This window comes from Hippopotamus amphibius, chromosome 4, assembly GCF_030028045.1.
Source record: "Hippopotamus amphibius kiboko isolate mHipAmp2 chromosome 4, mHipAmp2.hap2, whole genome shotgun sequence".
In the NCBI taxonomy this organism is placed as follows: Eukaryota; Metazoa; Chordata; class Mammalia; order Artiodactyla; family Hippopotamidae; genus Hippopotamus; species Hippopotamus amphibius.
Genome location: NC_080189.1, coordinates 94,270,708 through 94,296,235, shown reverse-complemented (window position 1 = coordinate 94,296,235; position 25,528 = coordinate 94,270,708). Strand labels below are relative to the sequence as shown.

The 25,528-nt window shown below is 33.6% G+C and overlaps 1 protein-coding gene and 1 pseudogene across 1 annotated transcript in view; both read left to right on the top strand.

Moving 5' to 3' along the window:
• PCLO (piccolo presynaptic cytomatrix protein) overlaps positions 1–25,528 on the top strand; it is a 375,075-nt gene that overhangs the window by 245,869 nt on the left and 103,678 nt on the right. The window contains exon 11 of the mRNA XM_057731959.1: positions 22,689–22,814. Within this exon, the coding sequence (XP_057587942.1) occupies positions 22,689–22,814 (126 nt within the window). The remainder of the gene's footprint in view (positions 1–22,688; positions 22,815–25,528) is intronic.
• On the top strand, positions 7,605–13,521 carry LOC130851102 (growth factor receptor-bound protein 14-like; annotated as a pseudogene).

The window sequence follows — 25,528 nt, the reverse complement described above, 5'->3', positions numbered from 1 at the left end:
ATATCCAAATTTTGAGTTTCCCCACAGACCCACTAATTTTTTTCTCTGGTCCAGAATCTAAGCCAGATCTCAAGTTGCATTCAGTTTACAAATAAAAAGTTCTCTTATATCCATGAGATGGAAGTATAAATTTTGTCAAAGTTAATAAATTTTAAAAATATGAGTATTATCTATATTCTCACTCAAGTACATTCTCTGTGTTTCAAAGACACTGTACATTAACAGAAAATATGCATAAATATATATAAATATTTGTGTAGGTGATATATCTAACATGGCATATGTGTTGGAGGGTGGTTTTTTTTTTTTTGGACTGATATAACAGAGAACAAAAAAGAGATATTTCTTAAGTGTTCTTGCTATTGTTCCTTGCAGATTTTAGACCCTAGGGTATGTAGATGTGGAACAGGTTTTGCTTTGAGCAATTGTCCTCTCTTTATTTTCACAGAGAATGAATAGATTGAGTCTAATGTTGTTTTCCTTTTAAGTTTGGGTAATTTTTCTTCTGCCGGAGACAGATAATTCAACTTGTCATGATTTTAGTGCATACAGACTGTATTTTAAGTACTGATGAACATTCCAAGGGTGAATCTGAAAGTCCAGGGACTCTCTTTGTAGAAATAACTACCTGCTACAAACTATTTCAGTTACCTCCAGCTCATAAGGCAAAACAACATAATATATACTTTCTAGCAATGCCAAAATTTTTTTCAGGGAGTACAACAAAAATCTTCAAAACATTCTTACTAAATCGTCAGGACTCTATATCAATGTGTCTATTTTGTCATTGTATTATTATTAATATACTATGTCAAAGTAATTATCCCTTTAACCTTAACATTTTTCTTTTGCAGCTTATTTTAATTTGTTGTCTTTTAATACAATCAGGAAATTTTTTTAAATTTGTTTTCTTTTGCTACAATTCAGAAAAAATAATAATTCTTATTTTAAAATATAAGAATAGCAGATATAAGAGCTGTTGGTTTCTTGTTATAAATATTCTAGTCTGAAAACTAAATTCAGTTTCCTCTGTATATAGATTTTGCAAAATGAGAAGAGGACTATAGTTTTGAACGGTAAATTTACGTAGTGTATTATATTAGCTCTCTGAATGCTCCTTTTTTAGTTTGATATTTGCCTAAAATAATAATAAAAATATTTTACTTATTATATTTACCCTGCATTTCTACTGAGTATATTTTCCATGTATTCCGAGATAGCATGATCTCATTCTAAATTAAATGTTTTGAAACAATTTGTATTGTTTTCAGATAAGTCTTAAGCACCTCAAAGGGATTTAAATGCATGTATATGCAAGACTAGAGCCAGAAAAGGCAATTTTTGGCAAACAGTCTAGAAGTTTGAGGTTAGTAGCAGGGAAACCCTGACACAGAGCATTTACACTCCTGTCTAATCTCTATGTTATTTGCTGGTCTACCAAAAGCTTAGTTTGAGTGACTGTTTGGTGACACTAAGGTTTTACTGTTATTTTTAGCTATCAGTATCATTTTTATGTTTATGTTTTCATTAAAAATGGAGTACTAAAATATTTTCAGATGAAACAATGTCTTGTGTGGAATTTGCTTCACAATTAGCTTTGTAGAGAGTGGTGAATAGATGGAACAAAATTGACCATGATTTGATTAATTGTTGGAGCTGGAAGATTAACCACCCTGGGTTGTATTATAGTCTTGTCACTACTTTTTTTATATGTATGAAATTTTTCATAATAGAAAGTAATTAAATTCCTGTTTCTCTCTCATGTTTAGAGAAAAACAGCAGTGTCCAATAGCTTCATCAATAGGGAAAAAGCCACCTAAGCTAGTAATTTAACTGCCTTTGTAAAAAACATAACAACATAATCAAGGAAAGAGACAAGAATAAAATGTAGTATTACTGCTCTCCCAGAGGGGGAAATTGTCGTTAATAAATTTTCATTTTGGTTATATAAGGCCACTGAAAGTAGAAATAAAATATATCTTTTATAGTATTTTAATAGCCCATTCTAAATGGGTCGAGCATTAATATATTTTATAAAATTAAATTAAACAAGCACACCTCACAGAAGAGAAAAAAATATATTTCTACTTATTGGAAGCAAAGGTAATTTCAAAATAGCAGATAGGAATAGAAGGTGTTTTGTTTGTTTTGTTTTTAGTTCTTTCTACTGTGTGTTTGTCAGAGTATGAACTGGGAACCCTCATGGTTCCCAAAATTCTTTCAGGGGGTTTTCAAGGTCAGAGTTATTTTCAGAGTAATGCTAAGGTAGCATTTGCCTTTTGCACTCTCATTATCCTGTGAATATACAGTAGAGTTTTTCAGAGATTACATGATATGTGACATCATAACAGATTGTATACAGAGCAGATAAGAGAATTCAGCTGTCCTCTATTGAACTCAATATCAAGCAGACTTGCAATAATGTGAAACAATGCCACCTTTATCATACATGTTTTGTTTTTTAACATATATTTTTATTAAAAATGTTATTTATTTTAACATGGAATGAGTTTATTAATACTTTAAATTCATTAATAAATAAATACTTTAAATTCTCAATTTTAGTTTATAATACAGAAAATACACATAATTATAACCCACGTAAACAAAAGCTCTTTGCGATCCCCAGTAATATTAAAAAATGTCCATGGCTCCTTGAAACCAAAATGTTTGAGAAATACTTCTCTCAAAATTTTTATCAAGAAAGTTAAAAGAATTCTAAATATGCTTTTTTCCTTAAAATCTTATACAAATAAAGTATATTTTATAACTGCTTTTAAACTTGTACTGAATACATATGAATTTTTTATCCATTAATAATTGTGCAGAGAACACCCATGGTGTGATTGACATTGTGTTGGTTTCTGGGTTACTAGAATGAATCAAACAAAGACCTTGAGCTACAATTTACTCATACTTTAGTAGGAGAATCTGAAATGTGAATAATTATTACAGTAAAATTTTAGGAACAACGGAGACAAAGCCAGGGAATTTATAAAACTTTATTGTTCATAGACATATGTACAAGTGTGTATACACATATACATATGCACCATTATGTATAGTATTTTTATATATTTTATATATATATTTATGATGTGTGCAGAGGGAAATACATGCATACAATCTTGTATCAAGTGGGCCATAATTTTAAGAAAATAGATCCTTAAACTTTTAACTGTAAACTTCAAAGATATACTTACACGTGGATCAACAGATGTGCATTGGTTTTGAAAATCTTTCTTTAACCAAGCACAAGGCAGCTTGTCCCTTGGAGAAAATGGGTCATGAGTTTCAGAATCAGAAAGACCTGAGTTGGAGTCCAGCTCTATCAATTATTTAAATTTTGAGAATAAATTTATCTATAAAATAAGATCAGCTCTCTGTATCTCACATAATCGCAAGTGAACCTAGCCCCAATACTTAAAGTTACTATACACTTAACAAATGTTATTTTCCTTCCTCTTAGAAATAATCAGGAAAAAAGATAAAATGTAATGCTCAAAAAATGAGCCTCTTTCTTTTTTATTTAGAACTCCATCTTTAAGGCTCCAAAAACACAGCTGTTTGAAACAAGTCAAAGAAATTCTTCTGATTTTAAAAAAGATATTTGCTTATGTTATAGTTCTGTAATGGACTGGTTCCATCTGCAAAGCTAGAAAATTAGGAAGTGTAATAGTGAAGAAAATTAAAAATGTTTAGGTTCAAAAGATAGCAGTGTCTTCTATGGAAATAGTGGCTTATTTTCTATTTCTCTTTAGTCCACCATCTTCATGAGCTTTTAGAAACAGGAGCCATACATAATAGATCTCATTGGATCTGAGTTGGTAGGAATACCAAATGTAGATAGCCCTTTTAAAATTATTATTTTAACTTGATTGTGCAAAGCTTGCATATCATAAATGTGCATGTTGTAAGTGCACAATGACTTTTATAAACGTATGGAGTTGTGTGACCATTACGACACTCTTGTTTTAGAACATTTCAATCATTACAAAAAGTTCTTTTGAGCCTGATATCAATAGCGACTTCCAACACTCCTCTGCCAGCGACAGGTGGGAAATCTACTTTCTGTCTCTATGAGTTTACCCTTTCTGGGCACTTCTTATAAATTAATACAGTTTGCAGTTTTGGTGTCTAGCTCCTTTCACTTACCAGTATTTTTTAGGTTTATCCATTTTGTTGCAAGTATCAGAAGTTTGCTCTTTATATTGTTAAGAAGTATTCCATCGTTTGGATTGTTTGTTTGTTTAACCATTGGATTTTGCCCAGTTTTTCTTGATATTTGCATACAAGTTTTAGTTTGGACATATAGTTTTGTACGGCATCCTAGAAGTGGAATTGCTGAGTTACATGGTAAGTTTCTTTTTTAACTATTTAAGAAATTGCCAAATAGTTTTTCAAGGTGAATGTACCATATTGCATTCTTGCCAGCAATGTCTAAGAATTCCACTTCCTCCATATCACTGCCAACACTTGGTAATGTCTGTCTTTTGGGGTGAGTGTGGATGATATCTCATTGTAGTTTTAACTTGCGTTTTCCTAATGACCTCTGATAATAAGCGTATTTTCAGGCAGTGATAAGCAAAGCATACATCGTCTTTGGTAAAATGTTTATTAAGAAATTTTTCCCATTACTTATTTCAGTTGTTTGTCTTCATACTGAGTTGTAAAGAGTTCTTTATATATTTTGGATATGTTTTTTATAAGATACATGGCATGAATATATTTCCTTCTAGTCTGTATCTTGTCTTTTTATTTTCTTAAAGGTGTATTTTAAAGCAAAAGTTTTACATTTTTATGGAATTCAATTTATTGATTTTTTGTGTGTGTGAACCATTCTTCTCTTGATAGTGTACTAAGAACTCTTCCAAGGGAGAGTCAAAAGATTTTCTTTTATGTTTTATACCAGAAGCTTTAAACATTCAGGTCAATGACCAGTTTCGTGCTGGTTTTTATGTATGATAAGAGATTGAGATTCAAGGTCTCATATTTTTGAACCACTAATGGATATCTAACTGTACAAACACCTTTTGGTAAAAAAAAAAAAAAAAAAAAAAATCCCTCATTGAATTGCCTTGATATCTTTGTCAAAAATCAATTTACTATTAATGCAAGAATTTATTTCTGGATTCTAAATTCTGGTCTGTTTACTATATGCCTAACTGTTACACTCTTTTGCTTACTGTATAGCTTTATATTAAGTTTTGAAATCTAGTAGTGTTAAGTCCTATAACTTTTTTTTTCAAAATTGTTTTGGCTATTCTAGATCCTTTTAATTTCTGTATTTTTTTAGTATCAACTTACTGGAATTATGATAGAGGTTGCATTGAAATTATAGATCAATTTGGAGAGAATTTCTATCTTATCAACATTAAATCTTCTAATTCATGAACATGTAATATCTCTTCACTTACTGATATATCCTTTAATTTTTTTCGTTAAAATTTTATAGTTTTCAGTGTACAAAACTAGCATTTCTTTTGTTAAATGTCTCCCAAATTATTTTACTTTTCTTGATTCTATTGAGAATGAAGTTGTTTTCTCAATTTCAATTTTGGATTATTCATTGCCATTTTATAGAAATATGTTTGATTTTTGTATATTGACCTTTTGGCTTATAATCTTGCTAATGTTTTTAGTTCTAATAGGTTTTTTGTGGAATACTTAGGATTTTCTACATGCAAGATTATGTTATCTGCAAATAAAGACAGCTTTATTCTTCCATTCCAGTGGGGATAAGTTTAATTTAATTTTTGTCCTTTTTGCAACTGCTAAAACTTGTGGTACAATATCGAGCAGAGTAGTGAGAGCAGACATCCTTGCTTTGCTCTTAAAGAACATTAGTGACCAGTTGTGACAACAATGCAGGAACTCTACCTGCTATAGAATTCCTTTCTTTCTTTTACTTTAATCCTCACTGGAAGGAGTTTTATTGGCCTAAAATTTTAAAAAGCTGAGATCTCAAACACTGGCAGTATGAAAAGGCATTGAGTGAATTACGTTTTCATATTCGGAAGAGGAGAGGGAGTTTCCGTAGGTGCATACACACATGTGCACAGCAGAGAAACCCTCATACTCACTCTGGGTTATATTTGAGTAATTTTTTTAATGGAAATGATTACATTTGTGATAATGGCCTCATTTACATAGGTTGGTCATTATATTGTCCCAGTGTGCAACTAAAGAAATTATGTATGCAAAATCTTAAGAAAGCACATAAAGATTTTAAATATGTTAGGAACCTAAGATATGAAAATAATTACATTGTTTACTTTGCACTTACATATTTTCTATTTGCCTCTGAAATAATTTGAAAGCATAACCATTTCCACCAAATACTGATAACATTCTCCTCTTTTTTTTCTTATTTATGCATGTTTACAATGAAAATCCACAAACCTAAAGTAAAGGTGATTTAGATAGATCTCTGTATTCTGACTCTAGGTTGAACCTGCTAGATGGTAAGAATAGTTCTACATATCTTATCCAGTATTTCTCAAAGGTATCATATTATGATCAGCAAATTAGTTTAAAAAAATACCTCCGTGTTCCATGAAATATGTTCCATAGTCAATAAAAATACTGAAACAAAAGTTTAGCTACCTTTTGTAACCATCAAATTTACTTGAAATTTTTTCAAATAATATAGGATTAAAGAAAGTAGAGTTTCAATAAACAAAGGCCTATCTTTCACTTTCCCACTGTAAGCAAGTAAATAGTTCATATTGGATATAGATTCAACCTTAACCTAGACATGAGGCAGATATGGGAAAAGCCTGTGGCAAGAACTCTACTTCAAAGAACCTGCAAGATACTTGAAGCAGTGGAGCTATACATAGGAAACAATGAAGTCATGAGACTGTCTATTGAAAATTAAAATATGTCACAGGTACATGTATCTACATGTATACTTTTTGTACTCTATATCTTCATTTGCTCAAAGAATCTTATCAGTGGGGTATAGAGAACACATCTTTTCCCATTCTCTCATGAAGGTTTTCATTTCTGTTTCCTCTTTTAAAGATCTAAAAGGTAAGCCTCCCATCTAGCTTTCAGCTACCAGTAGCTAATGGCTAAACACATGTATCATTTTCAACTCTCTTCTTTGTATGTATACATAAAATGAGTGTGAGTGTTGCATGTGTGTGTATGTGTAGATAGCTAGCTAGATGGTTGGGTAGTAGATAGGTAGGTAGATCCCCAGTAAATTATGATAGTAATGAAAAATATTAAGATGAAAATAAAAGCCATCGTAATTTGACAATTTGTATTTTTCTTTCCTTCTTATCATCTTTATAGCCATATACACACACAGTAAAAATTAGGAGTATATTGTAAAGTAGATCACAGACATATTTTTAGTGTACTGTAAACTGCCTAACAAAGATATTTTCCTGTTACATGAAAAGTTCTTCATAAATGTAAGTTTAATTGCTAGTTTTTATTATATTTATAGATGTTTAATCATCTATGCCAACCATTCCTCAATTGTTGGATATTTGTGCTGTTTTCCCCTTTCCAGTATTATAAACAATACCACAATACCACAGTGAAAAAATGCTGCCATGATGTTTATTATTTTCTTAAAATATACAGACCACATGGGAGTTGTACTCAGGCACAGAGTAAACAACCAGGAGCTGTGGAAGGCAGACATTTTAGTATCAAAAGGTTAGAGTGCCCCCTGGTTCCTGCAGGAAGATATGCTTGATTGATTGAATAATTTCACAGATTTGCAGGAAGCTCAACCCCACATTCTCAGAGATAAGCAGAAATTGTACCTGATCCCCTTGGTAAGGGAGGGCTGTTTGGCTAGGGGTCCTTATATCCACCACAGTGAGGAGGGGATCTTATGGTTCGACCATTTAAGGCCCTACTAATTTGACCAGATAATGTGGCAGCACATAATATTGAGTCTTAATTTTAGGCCTTAGACTAGAATTAGTGCTATTTATTTCCTTTTAATGACTTTATCATTGCAGGAGAGCAGATTATTGGTGTTAGGATTTTGTTGTTGTTGTTGTTATGAAAGAACACAGAGTACATAAAAGGGACCAAAGTTAAGGCCAGATCATGGTAGACCAGACAAGTAAAGAATCTGGATTTAGTTTGATAGGTGGGATGGGCATCATTGAAATCATTGAAGCTCCTTTGTGAGGTCTTCTTAAAAAATGGTTTTGTCTTATTTGCTTCAAAGCTGAATTCTGAAAGAAGCTTAACCATAATGAAATAAGGTACACCAGTTTTTTAAAAAAACATTTGATCACCTTTATTTGAGACTATACTGCTGTCCTCACATATCAAATAAAGGGGAACAGAGGCAAAAATGTGGTGCATTTGAGATAAATTATAGCTAACACATACTTAACATGCCTCCAGCATTATTTACATGAACACTTCATGAGAAAACTTTTTTTTAAGGCCAAGTCTTAGAACGTTAAAACAGTTATATCACCTCTTCTGTTTCTTGTGGAACACCAAGAGAAAGTGTTGCTGTCACTTTGAGAACATGTGTGTTCAATCCTAACTGCTGCAAGTTCTGGGAAACTAAACAAGATTCTACCAAGCAGACCTTAACCCCCAAATTTCTCCCTCCCCGTTTAGGATGGCTTTTTCTCTTTCATTCTTATCAACAGTCCAAATTATATATGATACAGTTTCTCATTGTAAGCCTCTTAAATTATTTTTAGGAATAAATGGAGTATAAAACTAGAAATAAAATAATATTGGGGTTGAATCTCTTCTAAAATCACAGTTTCTTCCTGCTAAATATTAGAGAAAGCTTGCGTTCATTTCCTCAGTGACAAAGGATATATTTACTGCGGGGACTAGTTCCTCACTCATATCATCACTTCTCTTGACATCTGTCAAGATAAATATTGCTTGAAGAAGTGTGTACCCACTAAGGAAGTGACATTATAGACAGTGCCTCTGACTGGAGATAGGTGAGCACTTTTTTCTGTTTTTCTTAATAAAGTAAAATTAAAGGAATTAATAATTGATTCTGTAAGGAGAGGGTGTAGACATTCAAGATGTTTAACCTACAGGTTAAGGAGGATGAATTGGTGCTGTTAATGTTAAATATAAGGGTATAAATGTAAAATATATATGAATTGGCCATGGAAAATGGATAATAAGAAATGAGCTTCAGTTAAAGGAAAAAGGATTTATACTGATCTTCTAGAATATTTTCTTGACAGTCATGAGCGAAGGTTTATAGAAAGAACAAGGATGTGAACCTCAAGAAAAAAAAGGGTTCTAATCTTAGCTTTTTTGCTTGCTAGCCAACCTAGGCAAGTTTCTAACCATCCTTAGTCTCAGCTGCTTTGTCCAGACATGGTGTGAACAATACCCAACATGAAAAGTTATAGAGACGATTTAAAAATGTAAAAAGTAATGTAAGACAGATGTAAAAGCAGCCCCCTTTTTGTTTAAAGCACAATTTCAGCGGAATGTTTAAATATTCTTAGCCTGGTCACCTAACAACATATAACCTTTCTTCTCCATTCCAGATAACACTAATACTTTTTAATAGAGTAATGAATATAACCAAAATGATTATATTAAGTAACACTTGAGTGAAAAATAGCCCCTGATATATACTGGATGGTAGAAGCTGTTGCACTGTGTTGAATACCTCCTTCACCAAAAGCAAATTGATTTTGATGAGAACAGGTTTAGCCTGTAGTGCAAAAATAATCTGGACACCTGGATTTTATTTGTTTCCCTAAAGTGACTCAGCAAATTCAGAACTTTTCTTTACAAGTCAGTTTCTCAACTACTCCTGCAAACAGTGATAATTCTAATAGTATTATTTTTCCAGGCCTGTATATGCTTTCTTCTTTATAGATTTGCATACTAAGATATATAAGTATTAATCTAATTATTCATTTGACAGATATATATGTGCCAGTCATCTTTGTAACACAAATACTAAAATACAAAAATAATATAATCGGTAATACTAAGAAAGGAACAGTTTCATCTTTGTAATGTTTGATAAAGATATAAGCAAGCCATAAGTATTTGTGCATCAATAGAAAAATGGAAATTATATTGACAAGTTATATTGACAGAACAAGCACAGTCTTTCCCAACTAATCAGTTACAGCTTCAGATTAAATGGTGCAGTGTCATCTGTGAGCTGCCGAAGCCAGAAATGTCTCTTCTCCTCAGTATTGCCTGAGAGATGCTGACTCCCCAACATTTTTTATATCCTGGTGGTTTCTCCTTTTAATGGCCTGATTGTAATGTCTCTTGTCACTCTCCCCTCTGCGACTAAATGAGAAAGGGGAGGCCTGGATATGCTGCTCCCATCCTTTCTGCTTCCCAGCCAGGTTCCCTGGCCTGAACCCGACAGGAGACTCATCGCTGAGTTACTCATTTGGACTGAGAATGTGGGCTTTGCTCTAGCTTTCCCATATGTTAGGTGTTGTCTTGAGCATTTAACCTCACAAAACCATATTTTACTCACACAAAATAGAGTTTTTTATTTGTTCTTTTAATTTGAAGAGTTATTGAGTTCATGTAATTTTAAAGATATTTTCTAAGAACAGAATACAGTACAAATCAATTATTTTTAGCATCACTATCACTAATACATTAGCCCCACTTGGAGAAAATTAGGCATTTCAGTTTTCATCTGTTCATTATTCATTCAGTTATATATTTAGTGTAGCCTGGATGCCATGTGCTTGCTACACACATTATACCAGAACCCCAGCATTGCAGAACTGATACACAGAGCTCTTCCTCTTCATTTAGGAAGGGCAAAAGATTATCTATGCATGGACTCTTTTCCCTTTAATTCCTACCCTCTCCAGCTGCTTGATCACTGTGGTAACTACTATAAACACAAAATTTTCCACAGGTTTTGCTACCAGGATAAGGTCCCTATATATTTTGTGCACAGAACACTCAGAGTACAACTTTCATCTTGGAATTAGTGTTCTGTTGATGTGTAACAAGTTACCACAAATTTAATGGCTTAAAACAACATACATGTAGTATCTCACATTTTTCATGGTTCAAGAATTTAAGCATGGACTGGGTGCCCTGGTCAGGATCTCACAAAGCAGCAGCTTATGCGATGGTGGGGCTATGTTTTGTCCTAGATCTTGGGGATCTTCTTCCAAGGTCACGAGGTTATTGGTAGAATTCAGTTCCTCCAAGTTGTGGCACCAAGTTCCCCATTTTCTGGCTGGCTGTCAGCCAGGGGCCATTCTCAGCATCTAGAGGCCTCTCTCAGTCCCTCTCACACATCACAGTTTACTTTTTAAGGCCAGCAGAAGACTCATTCTAGTCTGCTGCGATGGAATCTTACATAATATGAGGATGGTAGTGACTATCACATCACCTTTGTTAGGACCTGTTGATTAGAAACAAGTCACAGGTACCACATGCACTCAAAACGTGTGGATTATACAGAAGTTACACATCGGGAGTCGATAGTGTATGTCTGCACAATCTCTATTATGTGCAGAAGTACAAAAGGAAAACTTAATACTATATTTTGAATTAGGATATTATTTTTCTTCCTACTATCTTTTATTTTAAGTGAAACTAGCATTTATTTGGGAAAGCATATCATAGCTTTACACTAATGCTAGTTTAAGCTATTTTACTTCCAGTGACATCATAGGGTTACATAAATGTGTCCCGATACAACACTTTTCTTTAACACACGTAGTCAATGACCCTACCCTGGGTCCTGGCCTGCCATCAATGAGATCAATATCTAAACAAGTAAGCCTTAAAGCCATATTGATAAACTGACCCTATTTTCTCATTTTATAGCATCCACTTTCACCTCAAACAATCATTTCATTTTGTCCCCTAAGTACTACTAAATGGTATAATATTTTTATTTAGATATAGTTGACATGTTGACATATAATATTGTATTAGTTTCAGGGATACCACATAATTGAATATTTGTATATATTGGGAAATCATCATCATGATAATTCTGTTTAGCATCCATCACCAAGCATAGTTACAGAATTTTTTCTTGAGATAAAAACTTTTAAAATCTACTCTCAGCAACTTTCAAACATGTAATATTGCACACACAGGCTCTTTGGCAGACTTCGGGAGGGCTCACGCCAATGAGCACTTCCGAGAACCCCTGCCACCAGTGTCCCTGTCCCCACAGTGAGCCACAGCTGCCCCCCACCTCTGCAGGCAACCCTTTAACACCAGCAGAAAGAACAATAGAAGACCACGAGCTGGCGATTGAAGTGCTATCTAACTGGGGAATGGAAGACGAAAATAAGCTATACTTTAGAAAAAATTATGCCAAATATGAATTCTTTAAAAACCCAATGTATTTTTTTCCAGAGCATATGGTGTCTTTTGCAACTGAAACCAATGGTGAAATATCCCCCACACAGATTTTGCAGATGTTTCTGAGTTCAAGCACATATCCCAAAATCCATGACTTCTTACATGCAGAAGAACAGGGAAAGAAGTCCTGGGAAAAGATTTACTTCCTTTTAAGAAGATCCGGTTTATATTTTTCTACTAAAGGGATATCAAAGGAACCATGGCATTTGCAGTTTTTCAGTGAATTTGGCAATAGTGATATTTATGTGTCACTGGCAGGCAAAAAAAAACCACAGAGAGCCAACTAGTTACGGATTCTGCTTTAAGGTACAAGCTTAATATTTTGATGGATGAATAAAGCAAGCCTCAGCATTTTAGGTGTTACCTTCAAGATATGCATTAACAATAGACAATGTGCTGTGGCCTTCTAGCCTAACAAAGCAGGAGGGCCCCGAGACCTGAGAATGCTGTGTGCAGAAGAAGAGCAGAGTAGGATGTGCTGGGTGATCAAGATTAGATTGCTTACGAGAAAGAAGCTGGCATTCTGTGGAAGACTTTACTCCATCACAGTTATGCTAGAGAAAATATCTCAAGTATGGCATGCAGCTGTACCAGAATTACATGCATTCAAATCAAGGTAGAAGTGGCTGCTGTTCTCAGAGTATATCACCCATGAGAAGTGTATCAGAGAATTCCCTGGTAGCAGTGGACTTCTCAGGCCAGAAACGCAGAGTTATAGAAAATCCCACTGAAGCCCTTTCAGTTGCAATTGAAGAAGGACTAGCTTAGAGGAAAAAAGGATGTTTATGCCTGGGCACTGATGGTAGCCCCACTGCATCTTCCCAGAGCTCTGCCACAAACATGGCTATCCACCAGTCCCAACCGTGGTTTCACCACAAAATTTCTAGAGAGGAAGCTCAGCGATTGATTATTCAGCAAGGTCTAGTGAATGGAGTTTTCTTGGTACAGAATAGTCAGAGTAACCCCAAAACTTTTGTACTGTCAATGAGTCATGGACAAAAAATAAAGCACTTTCAAATTATACCAGCGGAAGATGATGGTGAAATGTTCCATATCCTGGATGATGGGCACACAAGATTTATGGATCTTATCCAGCTTGTGGAGTTCTATCAACTCAATAAGGGCATTCTTCCTTGCAAACTGAAACATTATTGCACTAGGATTGCACTTTAGGCAAACCAGAAGTGACTTGTTAAACTCTTGAAGAAAAAGGACTCAAGAAAAAGAAAGACCAAGCATTGCCATGGTGAAAAGAATCTATTTCACCTACAAGTTACAAAAGATAGTTTGTGCATTACAAATTAGTAAAGATTTGGATTGACATTACCTTCATCATTTAAAAATTCATTAGTTAAAATTAAACCTCAGAAAAAAAATGAAAAAAAAAAACATGTGATGTTGTATAATTTAGTCACCATGCTTTACACTATATCCCGATGACTTAATTTATTTTATAGCTGGACGTTTGTGCTTTTTAACCCCTTCCACTCATTTGGTATACTCCTCACCCCCACCCCCCTTCCTCTGGCAGTCACCAACCTGTTCTCTGTATCTGTGAGTTTGGTTTTTTGTTGTTTTGTGGTTTTGGTTTTCTGTGTTTTTGTGAGATTTTGGGTGTGTGTTTGTGTGTGTGTATGTGTCTAAGGTTCCACATATAAGTGATGCTATGTACTATTTGTCTTTCTCTGTTTGACGTATTTCACTTAGCGTAATGCCCTCGAGATCTATCCATGTTGTCACAAATGGCAAGATTTTCTTCTTTTTATGGCTTGAATAATACTCCATTGCATATGTGTGTGTGTGTGTGTGTGTGTGTGTATGCCATAGATATATATTTAAGCTCTTTGTTGGAATATAATTGCTTTACACTCTTGTACCAGCTTTTGAGGTACAACAAAGTGAATCAGCTGTATTTATACATATATCTCCATATCCCCTCCCTCCTGCGACTCCCTCCCTCCCTCCCTCCCTGTCCTGGCCCTCTAAGGCATCACCCATCATTGAGTTGATCTCCCTTTGTTATACAGCAACTTCTCACTGGCTATCTATTTTACAGTTGGTAGTGTATCTATGTCTGTGCTACTCTCTCACTTCGTCCCAGTTTTCCCTTCACCTCCCCTGCCCCCAAACCCCATGTCCTCCAGTCCATTCTCTGCATCTGCATCCTTATTCTTGCCCTGTCACTGGGTTCATCAGTACCATTTTTTTAGATTCCATATAGATGAGTTAGCATACAGTATTTGTTTTTCTCTTTCTGGCTTACTTCGCTCTATGCCATATATTTTTTATCCATTCTTCTGTAAATGCACAGGATATAGTTTGCTCCCCTATCTTGGCTGTTGTAAATAATGCTGAAATGAACATGAGGGTGCATATATCCTTTTGAGTTAGTGTTTTCATTTTCTTCAGATAAATACCCAGAAATGGAATTGCTGTATCATATTTAATTTATTCATTTTTAATTTTTTGAGGAACCTCCATACTGTTTTCCATTATGGCTGCACCAATCTACATTCTCACCAACAGTGCACAAGGGTTCCCCTTTCTCCACACCCTCACCAACACTTGTTATTTCTTGTCTTTCTGATGATAGCCATTCTAACAGGTGTGAGGTGAAATCTCATTGTGATTTACCTTTCCCTGGTGATTACTAATTTTGAGCACCTTTTCATGTACCTGGTGGCCATCTATATGTCCTCTTTGGAAAAATGTCTATTCAGATCTTCTCCCCGTTTATGAGTTCTTTATGCATTTTGAATATTAACTCCTTATCAGCTGTATGATTTACACATATTTTCTCCCATTTAGTAGGTTGCTTTTTCATTGTGTTGATGGTTTTGTTTACCATACAGAAGCCTTTTAGTTTGATGTAGTACCAGTTTTTATTTTTGCTTTTGGTTGCCTTTTGCTTTTGGGGTCAATCCAAAAAATTATCACCAAGAACAGTATCAAGGAGCTTACCACAAATGTTTTCTTCCAGGAGTTTTATGGTTTCATTCAACTCTCTGATCCATTTTGAGTTAATTTTTATGTATGGTGTAAAATAGTGGTCCAATTTCATTTTTTTTTTTTGCATGTAGGTGTCCAGCTTCTCCAACACCATTCATTGAAGAGACTCTCCTTTTCCCATTGTGTATTCTTCGTTCCTTTGTTGTAAATTAAGTCACCATATTTGTGTGGGTTTACTTCTGGGCTCTCTCTTCTGTTCCATTAGTCTTTATCTGTTCTTATGCCAATGCCATACTGTTTTGATTACTATAGCTTTGTAATATTGTTTGAAATTAGAGAGCATGATTTTCCCAGGGAATAAATTTATTTTAATTGCCTTTTATAGGAGTATCATGCAAACCCCTCAGATTTGGTCTGTATGCTTGTAATTTTGCATTGCTTTATATAAGCTAAAATTTTTTAAAATTCCTTATCTTATTGCATGAATGTAATGTGCATTTATGATGTGGAAGTCCTGAGAACTTTTCTTGGTGAGAATTATTTCTGAAGTATTTCAGGAAGAGGAAATCCTATGCCCTTTTAGTAAAAATAATTTATCAGTACATACATCGTCTGCCATTTGAAAGATATTGCTCAACAAATCCAGAATACCATTGTCTTTTGATGTATATCCATGACTTATCTTCCTTATTTCCCATGCCAGTGGCCATTTCAGCCTGTGGCAGGGCAACTTTGACCCATCTCATCCAGTATGGTATAAGTGTGAATAGAATTTTATACATGCTTTGAATCCCATGCAACATTTTTACTTTAATATTATTCAAATTACATTAGAAAAGATAAGTGGTGAACTTTTGTTCACACACATGTGAAATACAATGTTCACTTCGAATTCTTCATGTATGTTTACATATTTAAAACTAGGGAAAAGGATGTTATACAGCAATTGGCTGGATTAGAAAAATCTAATGGGAATAGCTGAGTTTGTAATTTGCATGCCCAGGCTTAGAGTAAGCGTTAATGTGGTGTTGCCATTTTGATGTTTCTGGAAACAGTCAAGTATAGTTTGCTAATAAGGCAATTGATATGCTTTGCTATGTTTGTAGAAATGTTTTTCTTATAATGAGTGAAAGTAAATAAAGTTAAAGAACAAATGGTGAAATATCCTTTAGGTTTTTGATTTCAAATATTAATGAATTAATGTAGCATTTGATAAGACATGCAAAGGAAATCATTATGGATTTTTAATATAATTTGGTTTATTTTCCTAAATATTTACTTAAATAATTTATAACATTAGTAGATACAAGAGTATAAAAATAAACTTTCACAGCCTTATGCAGGAGTATAATTAACATGAACTATAAAAATAGATTTAATTGAGCTATCCTTTGGGGACATTTTCATTATCCTTAGTACTTCATTAGCATTAATATTTATATAGACAATCTTTCTTCTTCCTCAGCCCAACTAATGACATGACCTAACTATGCAATGTATCTTCTTTCTGTAATAACTTTATTATGAATAATAAACTCTATTGACTTCAAGACTACTATTCATAAGATAGTATGTTCACTGATAAAAATTTTGCTTTTCCTTGATGCTTAGGTGTACCAAAATATGATAGTGTTGAAATGAAATAAGTATTTTAATTTTGTCCACACTTAATATGCTAATTATAACATCATAATATTTTCATATGTTATTTTAATAATGGAAAAAAAGATTTTTGTAATACTTTAAAACAGAGCTTTTAATGTAGCATGTTAAAAAACATAAAAATTAAAATAGATGTAAACTGCAAATTTAAATGCAACTGTGAAGATTTTTCCTTAGTATGTGCTCATATTTATCTTATGCACAGCTTATTTTTTTTATTTCTTATTTCAGCTTTATTGAGGTATAATGGACTTATAAAATTATAAGATATTTAAAGTGAACATCGTGGTGATTTGATATATGAATACATTGTGCAAGACAGTCCTACTTTCTTAGCAGATTTTAATTATACACTAAAATACAGTGTTAGCAACTATGTTCACCATGTTTTACATTAGCTCTTCAGACCTTTTCCAACTTATAGCTAAAAATTTGTACCCTTTTACCAACTTCTCCCTATTTTCACCACCCCCAACCTCTGGCAAGCACTTTGCCACGCTCTCTTTCTATGAGTTTGACTTTTTCTTCCCCACATGTAAGTGATACCATGCAGTATTGGTCTTTCTCAGTCTGGCTTATTTCACTGAGCATAATGCCCTCAGTGTCTATGTATGTTGTCCCAAGTGGCAGGATTTTCTTCTTCCTCATGGCTGAACAATATTCTGTTATATATATGTACCACATCTTTATCCAATCATCCATCAATGGATACTTAGATTGTTTCCATTTCTTGACTATTGTGAGTAATGCTGCAGTGAACATGGGAGTACAGATATCCCTCCAATGTCCTGTTTTTGTTTCCTTCAGATATATACCCAGAAGTGGGATACGTGGATCATTTGGTAGTTCTATTTTTAGTTTTTTGAGAAATTACCATACTGTTTCCCATAGTGGCTGTACCAATTTACATTCTCATTAACAGTGCACAAGGGTTCCCTTTTCTCCACATCCTCGCCAATACTTGTTATTTCTTGTCTTTGATAATAGCCATTCTAACAGATGTGTAGTCACATCTCATTGTGGTTTTGATTTGTATTTCCCTGATTGTTAGTGATTTTGAACACCTTTTCATGTACCTGTTGGCCATTTGTATGTCTTCTTTGAAAAAATGTCTATACATTTCCTCTGCCCATTTCTTTTCAATCAGATTGTTTATTTTTTTGTAATAGAGATTTCTTTTCAATCAAATTGTTTATTTTTTTGTTATGGAGTTAAGTTCTATATATAGTAGTATACATTTTCATGTCGACACTTTATCAGAAATATGATTTGCAAATATTTTCTCCCATTCCAAAGTTTGCCTTTTCATTTTGATGGTATCCTTTAAGTTCCTTAATCTACCTTCATTCTTTTTCATTCTTTTTTTCTTCTTACTCCTCTACTTGAATGACTTCCACTGCCCTGTCAAGTTCACTGATCCTTTCTTTCACTTCTGTAGTCTGCTATTGAACTGGTCTATGAATTTTGCAGTTCAGTTACTGTATTCTTCAGCTCTGTACTTTCTGTTTGATACATCCTTATATTTTCTATTTGTTGAAATTTTCACTTTGTTCATGCATGCATTGTTCTCCTAACCTTAATGAGGATCTTTATGACCATTATTTTAAACTTGTTATAAGTAAATAACTTATCTCTGTTTCATTAAGGTCTGTTTCTAGAGTTTTATCTTGTTCCTGTATTTGGAACATATTCCTCTGTTTCTTCATTTTCCTTGACTCTGTGTGTTGGTTTCTGCACATTGGATAAAACAGCCACCTCTCCCAGTCTTGATGGGGTGGTCTCGTGTAGGAGATGAACACTATCATTCTGCCTAGCCCATTTCTTGGTTGTCTATCAAACCTTTGTGATTGTCAAAGCTACCTTCTTTGTTCTTGACAGCTCCCAGTAATTGAGGGTACACCAGGACCTGTTTGGTGTGGCTATTTTCTCATTAAGCCCATGTATAGGGGTTGCTCAGCTAGTTTCTGAATTTTTTCCAGAGGGAATTTCTCCACGTATAGCTGTATATTCAATGTGTCCATGAGACAAGGTGAGTTCAGGAGCCTTCTGTGTTGCCATGTTGGACCGGAACTTTAGAAGTGACTTACATAATAGTATATTTATCCCATAATTATAAAATACATGGACTTGAAAACACCAATGCATTTAAATCCTGAGGTTCATCCTGAGGTTATCAAGATATAGTAATACTTCTTCTTAGTGATTTTGTTACTTTTATCATTGAACTTCTCTTTTTTTATAAATATTTCCTACATATTTTAATGGATTTCAGAAATTAGGATTTCCCTAGTAGACTTCCTTAACCACATTTATGCTTATATATTGTGAAGTTACTATAACTTTTGATGATCTCTTTTACTAAAGCTCCTATACTCTTTATAGAAACTGTTGGCCTCTCTACTCTGACATACTGTGAACTCAAGAGCAAGACCATTGCGTGTTTATGGCATCTAACTGAGGAAGCGTTTTAGCAGTGCTTCTAGATGGAATAGAAGCAGAGAGAAAAATAAGTTTATGTTGTTAAAAATTTGTAAAAGTTGAAAACAATGATAATATAAATAGCCCTTATCAAGGACCATTAAGATTTAATTATTTCAGTTAAAAAATTAATGTTGCTTCTTGAGTTTATCACATCTTTTATTGGCATTCTGCTTTTCAGATTTGAGCTGAGGTGTTTGATTTTTACGGAAGTGTTTTTGTTCATTTTATCTGTATACAATACAGAAAATATCAAAGTGCAATGATAGAAATGTTAAATCAAAATGTCCATATTTAAATTCTTAGAAATTATAAAAATTAAATTTGTACTGGTGACATCGAAGTTAGGATACAGGCAACTCCTCCAAAATAAACAAAAAATGTTATCCTTCCTGGGTCTTTTTATATTCTACCTTGTCTTTCACAAATTTTTAGCGTTTCCATGCTACTGTATTGTATACATGAAAAACAATAGCAGCCATCACAGCAGCATCGAGAGGAAAAGTAATTTTTGAAAATTTACTACATGCCTGAAGTGGTTTCTATCTACAACATGGGTTTGAACCGCATGGGTCCACTTATACGCATTTTTTTCGATAGTAAATACTGCAGTACTACACAATCCACGGTTTGTTGAATCCAGGGATATGGAAGCGTGTATACACAGGAAACTTGTATACAGAGGGCTGACTATAAGTTCTATGAGGATTTTCGACTGCACAGAGGGTTGGCACCCCTAAACCCCACTTTGTTCAAGGGTCAACTGTATATCAAATCTCATTTCTCATAGTATTTTCGTGGTTGTATATTACTCTTATTTTACCGAAGACACTGAAGCTTATAAAGTATATTTAGAAAGTGTTGAATTCACTAGCATGAAACTATTTTACAATATTAAAGAATTATTGTGTCATGCCACTTTATTAAGATGGACAGGGTTTTAGAATGTACTTGGTCACTCAAATTCAAATGACACAAAGGACCCAACTACTTAATCCTCAAGACAATGTCATCTATAGAGTGAAACTGTAATCAGATTTTTTAAAAGGGTCATATGTTAGTTAATAGATTTTGAAATTCTACTTTTTAGCTATACCTCTGCAAGGTATAACAATTCTATTTATAGATTCTAAGTTTATGGCTGCACCATGTATTATATGGTGCTGAAATTATTTTTTATGAGCTACACTTATATACTAATTTTTAAACTTAAAAAGAAATAGGTAAGACGAAAGCCACAAGCACTCTGTTTACTCTGCTATAGTCTAGCATAAATTATGATAAATTTTGATGTAGGACATCGTCTTGAAAATATGCCTTTACACTAAGGAAATCTCATGAATCATTTTTTGGAATCTCAGATTGACCACATCTTAAAATTGATATGGATATACTGACCACTTAGAAATTCAGTATCTGTGTGTGGTTTTATGGAATCTTTAATAAGTGATGAATTACAACTTGTGAGCGAGTCAAACCATGGAAAGTGAAACCAAATCTTAGATTAAGAATCTATTTTTATTTTTTCAGATAAATTCCATGGAATAACCCTTTAAATATGACCAGCTATTTTTAAAACCTCATTTGGTAATTTATAAAATATCTTAGTACACTAAAAAAAAAATAGGCTAAACTGAATGAAGAGTGGCTCATAACTTTTCTTATCTTCTGCCCTTTTTTAGTATTTATCTAATATCTTACTGTAGTCCTGATGAATCTTTAAAGGCTAATGTCTAAGAAATCAACTGTCTCTATCCAGGCTTAGTTGAGACTAAAAAATCATATGGTAGATGATCGTCTTCATTTGCACAGTTACATTCAACTTGTATTATCAGTTAATCTCTACTAAGAATAGTAACACTAAACCAAGAAACCTGTTACAGAAAAGCTCCACAAGTGGGGCCAGAGAGAGCTAGCATCTTATTTAATTCTGACCCTTGACAGCCCCTTGTAGAAGTATGCAGTTCACTTGTTTTATTTTTGCGTTGAGGCTAAATCATTTTTCAGAACACTTGCTCTGGTGTAAAAACAGGTCTGGGGGTGGTGAGGGTGGGAGCGGGGATACTAGAGAAAGGGAGAAAAGAGGGGGAAAACAAGGAAGGAAAGATGGAAGGAAAGGAGGGAGGGGAGAGGAAGAAAAGAAAAGAGGGAGTTCATTTGGAAGTATCACATCACCTAGAAATGAGAAGCAGTATTTTACCAAAATATATCCCTATTAGACAAATGAAGAAGGGTTCCATAATTCAGCTACTGCCTGTTGCGTGTTTGGACTATGTTGACGCTGACTACAGAGATTGTTTTTAAAGAGTTAAGTAGGAAGGGAACAGGATTTGGAAAAGTGCTGGCTTTTAATTTTGGAAATTTTGAAAGAGTTGAAAATGGCACTTCAGTCACTGAATGGAATGAAGTTTATTTTAAAGACATAATTAATTGTGTCTTCAGTAAAGGAGACTTCTGCTTTCTTTCAGTGCTTTCATTTTAAAATCTCCTTGACATGTGTAGCAAAAATGTATCTGGTGCTGTACAAATAGATAATTTTAGCTTATTTTTTAAAACAGATAAAATATCAACAGTTTATTTCTGCGTCAATTAGATTTCTCATAATAATCATTCTCTGTCTTTCTTCCGCATGGCTAATTACAGAAAAATCTGCCGTGGAATAAGGAACAGTTTACCCAGTTGTTCATCAGTCAGGAATGCTTGTATTGTCCCTGTACTAAATGCCATATGAGTGCACAAACAATATTAGTTGATGAGTTAAGGCTGAAATGTGAATAATAATTCATAGGTTATGATGAGGTTTTCACTTTATCAGTTGTAGCCGTTTATATGTTTAGATTGTGTCTTCTCAATTAATGATAGCCATTACTACCTTTTTGTAAGTTAAATGCTCCTCAGTTTCATAAAGGAATTGTATGTTGTGGAATTTCTTACATGGGAACATCCTCATACAAAATTTTTACAAAATATCTGATTAAAATGGACAAAGCCTTATCACTGAATATGGCTGAAATAAAAATTGTTAATATCAGATTAATCATTATAGATCCTACCAAGATCTCAGAAAGTTCTCTGTCCTATCAACTATTATTGAAGTCAGAATATTGTTCTTTTGTTATTGGTATCCAGTTCCAATATTCATCTTGTAGTTAACTTCTAGATACCAGAACCCATTTTTTGTGTACCTTATAACTTGTGGTAACTGTTGTCTCTTAACTGATTGTTAATAATTTGCTAATTTTTCAATACAGGTAATGGATTAGGAATTAGAATCGTGGGTGGTAAAGAAATCCCTGGACATAGTGGAGAAATTGGAGCCTATATTGCCAAGATTCTTCCTGGGGGAAGTGCAGAACAGACAGGGAAACTTGTGGAAGGTAAGAATAAGGATTTCAGAGTAAATTAAAATGAATGTGCACATATTAAATATATCTTAATTTGATGTGAAAACTTTCTTTTACACTCTAGGAAAACCTCTCCTTATGGTTAACTATGACATTTTGGTAAAGTAATATAAAGGAAGATATGTCCACAACTATATTCATTTTATTTTCAATTGCATTGTCCTTTTGGCAGTTGGATTGCTTTGAGAATATCTTGTTTAAGGAACAGTAATTAGTCAAGATCTTTTCCAGACTGGGGCAATATTATATTAAAAAAAAACACTTTGATTAAAGAGATTAGTGTTTCATAAACACCAAAAAAATTATATTGAAACCAGAGCCATAAAAACATCAGATGATTCAGTACATACTAAAGTCAGGTCAGCAAACTATAGATGATCCACAGGCCAAATTCATCTGCTGCCTTTTTCTGTAAACATTGTTTCATTGGAACACAGCCAGGATTATTAATTTACATATTGGACATGGGTGTTTTCCCACTACGGTAGCAGAACTGCATTCACAACAGAGACTGTCTGGTCTACAAAGCTTAAAATATATATTTTCTGACCCTTTAGAGAAAAAAAATTGTGAACTCCTGTGCTAGGTACTATTCTATTCACCTCATTACATCATAAGCATTTTAAAGTAATGAGCTTTACAGATGTATTTTATGGGCCATAAAATGATGTTCTTTCAGTAAAATGTTAGAGCTTGATTCTCAAGATACACAATGGTAATCTTGTTAGTTAGATGATGTGGTCATTTGCATTTTCCAAAACCTTACATAGATATAGCTTACAAGTTTTCAGTGATATTGTTTATTATGAATATTTTTATCATAAAAAAGCCTCACTCTATCCTTTTATTTTTACCCTAAATTATTAATGCTTATTTAGAAAGTGTTTTTCTGTCATTTCATAGTTTAGTAAAATATTGCCTGTTACTGTTTAAAACTTAATTATGTTACAGTTATTCACTGTCATTATCTTAAATTAAACACATCAGAACCTACTGAAAAAGTCCCTGGATATTTTGCTAGGCTGTTAGAATAAATACAAACTTGAGACAATGTTTATTCATCAGAGTGTCCTGCTGAAACCAGCTTGACCAGCTCACTAAGAGATGTTTTGGCACATCTCTTCCCAACACTCAGTGTCATCATGTTGATAGCTTGAATTGGCCATGGTGGGAGTATTTACAACATGAAAATAGGCAAATGCTATAAATCAGGCCTTTGTGTTCATCTATTTGCTTGCTGATTTTCAGAAAGTCAGTTTGCCAGGACATCACCAAGTATATAACTGAAAGCACATTATTAAACATATTCTAATGGTATTCATACAGCAGGGAAAATTGGGAGGGCTAACCAGATAGCTACATGAAAGAGAAGCGTGTATGACTCAAGACATAACCATTATGAGCAAACACTAGTTCTGTATGAATTTTCTGTGACTATAATTCTATCATGTCTAATGCTGCTGTTTTAGTATTGCAGTCTAGAGAAGATACAGGAATTGAGGATGGGAGTGATATGATTGCTTTCAGATAGCATTTTCATTTCTTTCTGAAGTATCCTATTTTTATTTAAAAATAAAATTTGCAACAGTAACTGTGCCTGATATAGTTTAACAAAGATACTTGAATAATTTAAAGACAAAATTTCATACCCTTCTTTGTCTTTACACCGTGAAAATCAGCAAATGCTACAAATCAGGATGATTTTTAAGTACAATTTCAATGAAGCACTCTGTAATGAAGTAATGCTCTCTGCATTTGGTAGCTTGTGTGGCCATTTTTAAGTTCATGCACCTAAATTAAAAATAGATAGTGATACAAACTCATTCAAGAAAGAAAACTGAAATGAATCTAAAATTACATTTGTGATTTTATAAACTCAGAGACTGCCACTGAGGTCCTCATCTTTTTTGGAACTAATAGTTTTGCTGTTTGTTTCATTGGTTTAAGTGGTAAATCATTAAAAGCGATGTTCATGTGACTTAAGATTTTACTTTTATTAATTGTACTATTTATTAATTCTTCCAAAAATTTGCCAAGGTGCCAAACCAGGCGTTTCTATAGGTATAGATCCTCTGATTAGAGTCCAGTCGTTGCATAAGCTACACCTATAATTTATTTATGATTTCCAGCTTTACCTTATTTTCTCTTAAAACATAAATCTTTAATACAACTCTTGGTAGTATTTCTATTAGATTCACAATGCTGTCTTGACTGTCAATATTTAGATCCTGTTTTTGCTACATTAAATATTTTGAGGAGTAATTTTGACATATGATGTCATTTACTTTCTCCCATCCATAAGGCTGTACCTATATTCTGTGACACCTGGCTAGAATGATAAAGATTCATTGTTTTTTTATGGCCATAGATGAACTGACTAGAAGGCTATTAGTCCAAGTTAGTGTCTACAATGACTCACCTTGGTTAGACCAGTGTATTTTCTGCTTTTATTATATGTATATATATTTGGTTTTGTCTATAATTATGTGTTTCATTTATACATGAAATCCTTAGGGAACTTAGCCTCAAGCTGGAATAGATGATCAAAACATTTCAAAGCAGTGGATTGGTTGAAACACAACTTGATTTTTATGCCTGATGTTAAATATAACTATAATAATACCAATTGTCTATCACTGGAGTTTTGGGGTTGTTTTGTTTTGTTTTTTGTTTTTGTTTTTTCTTAT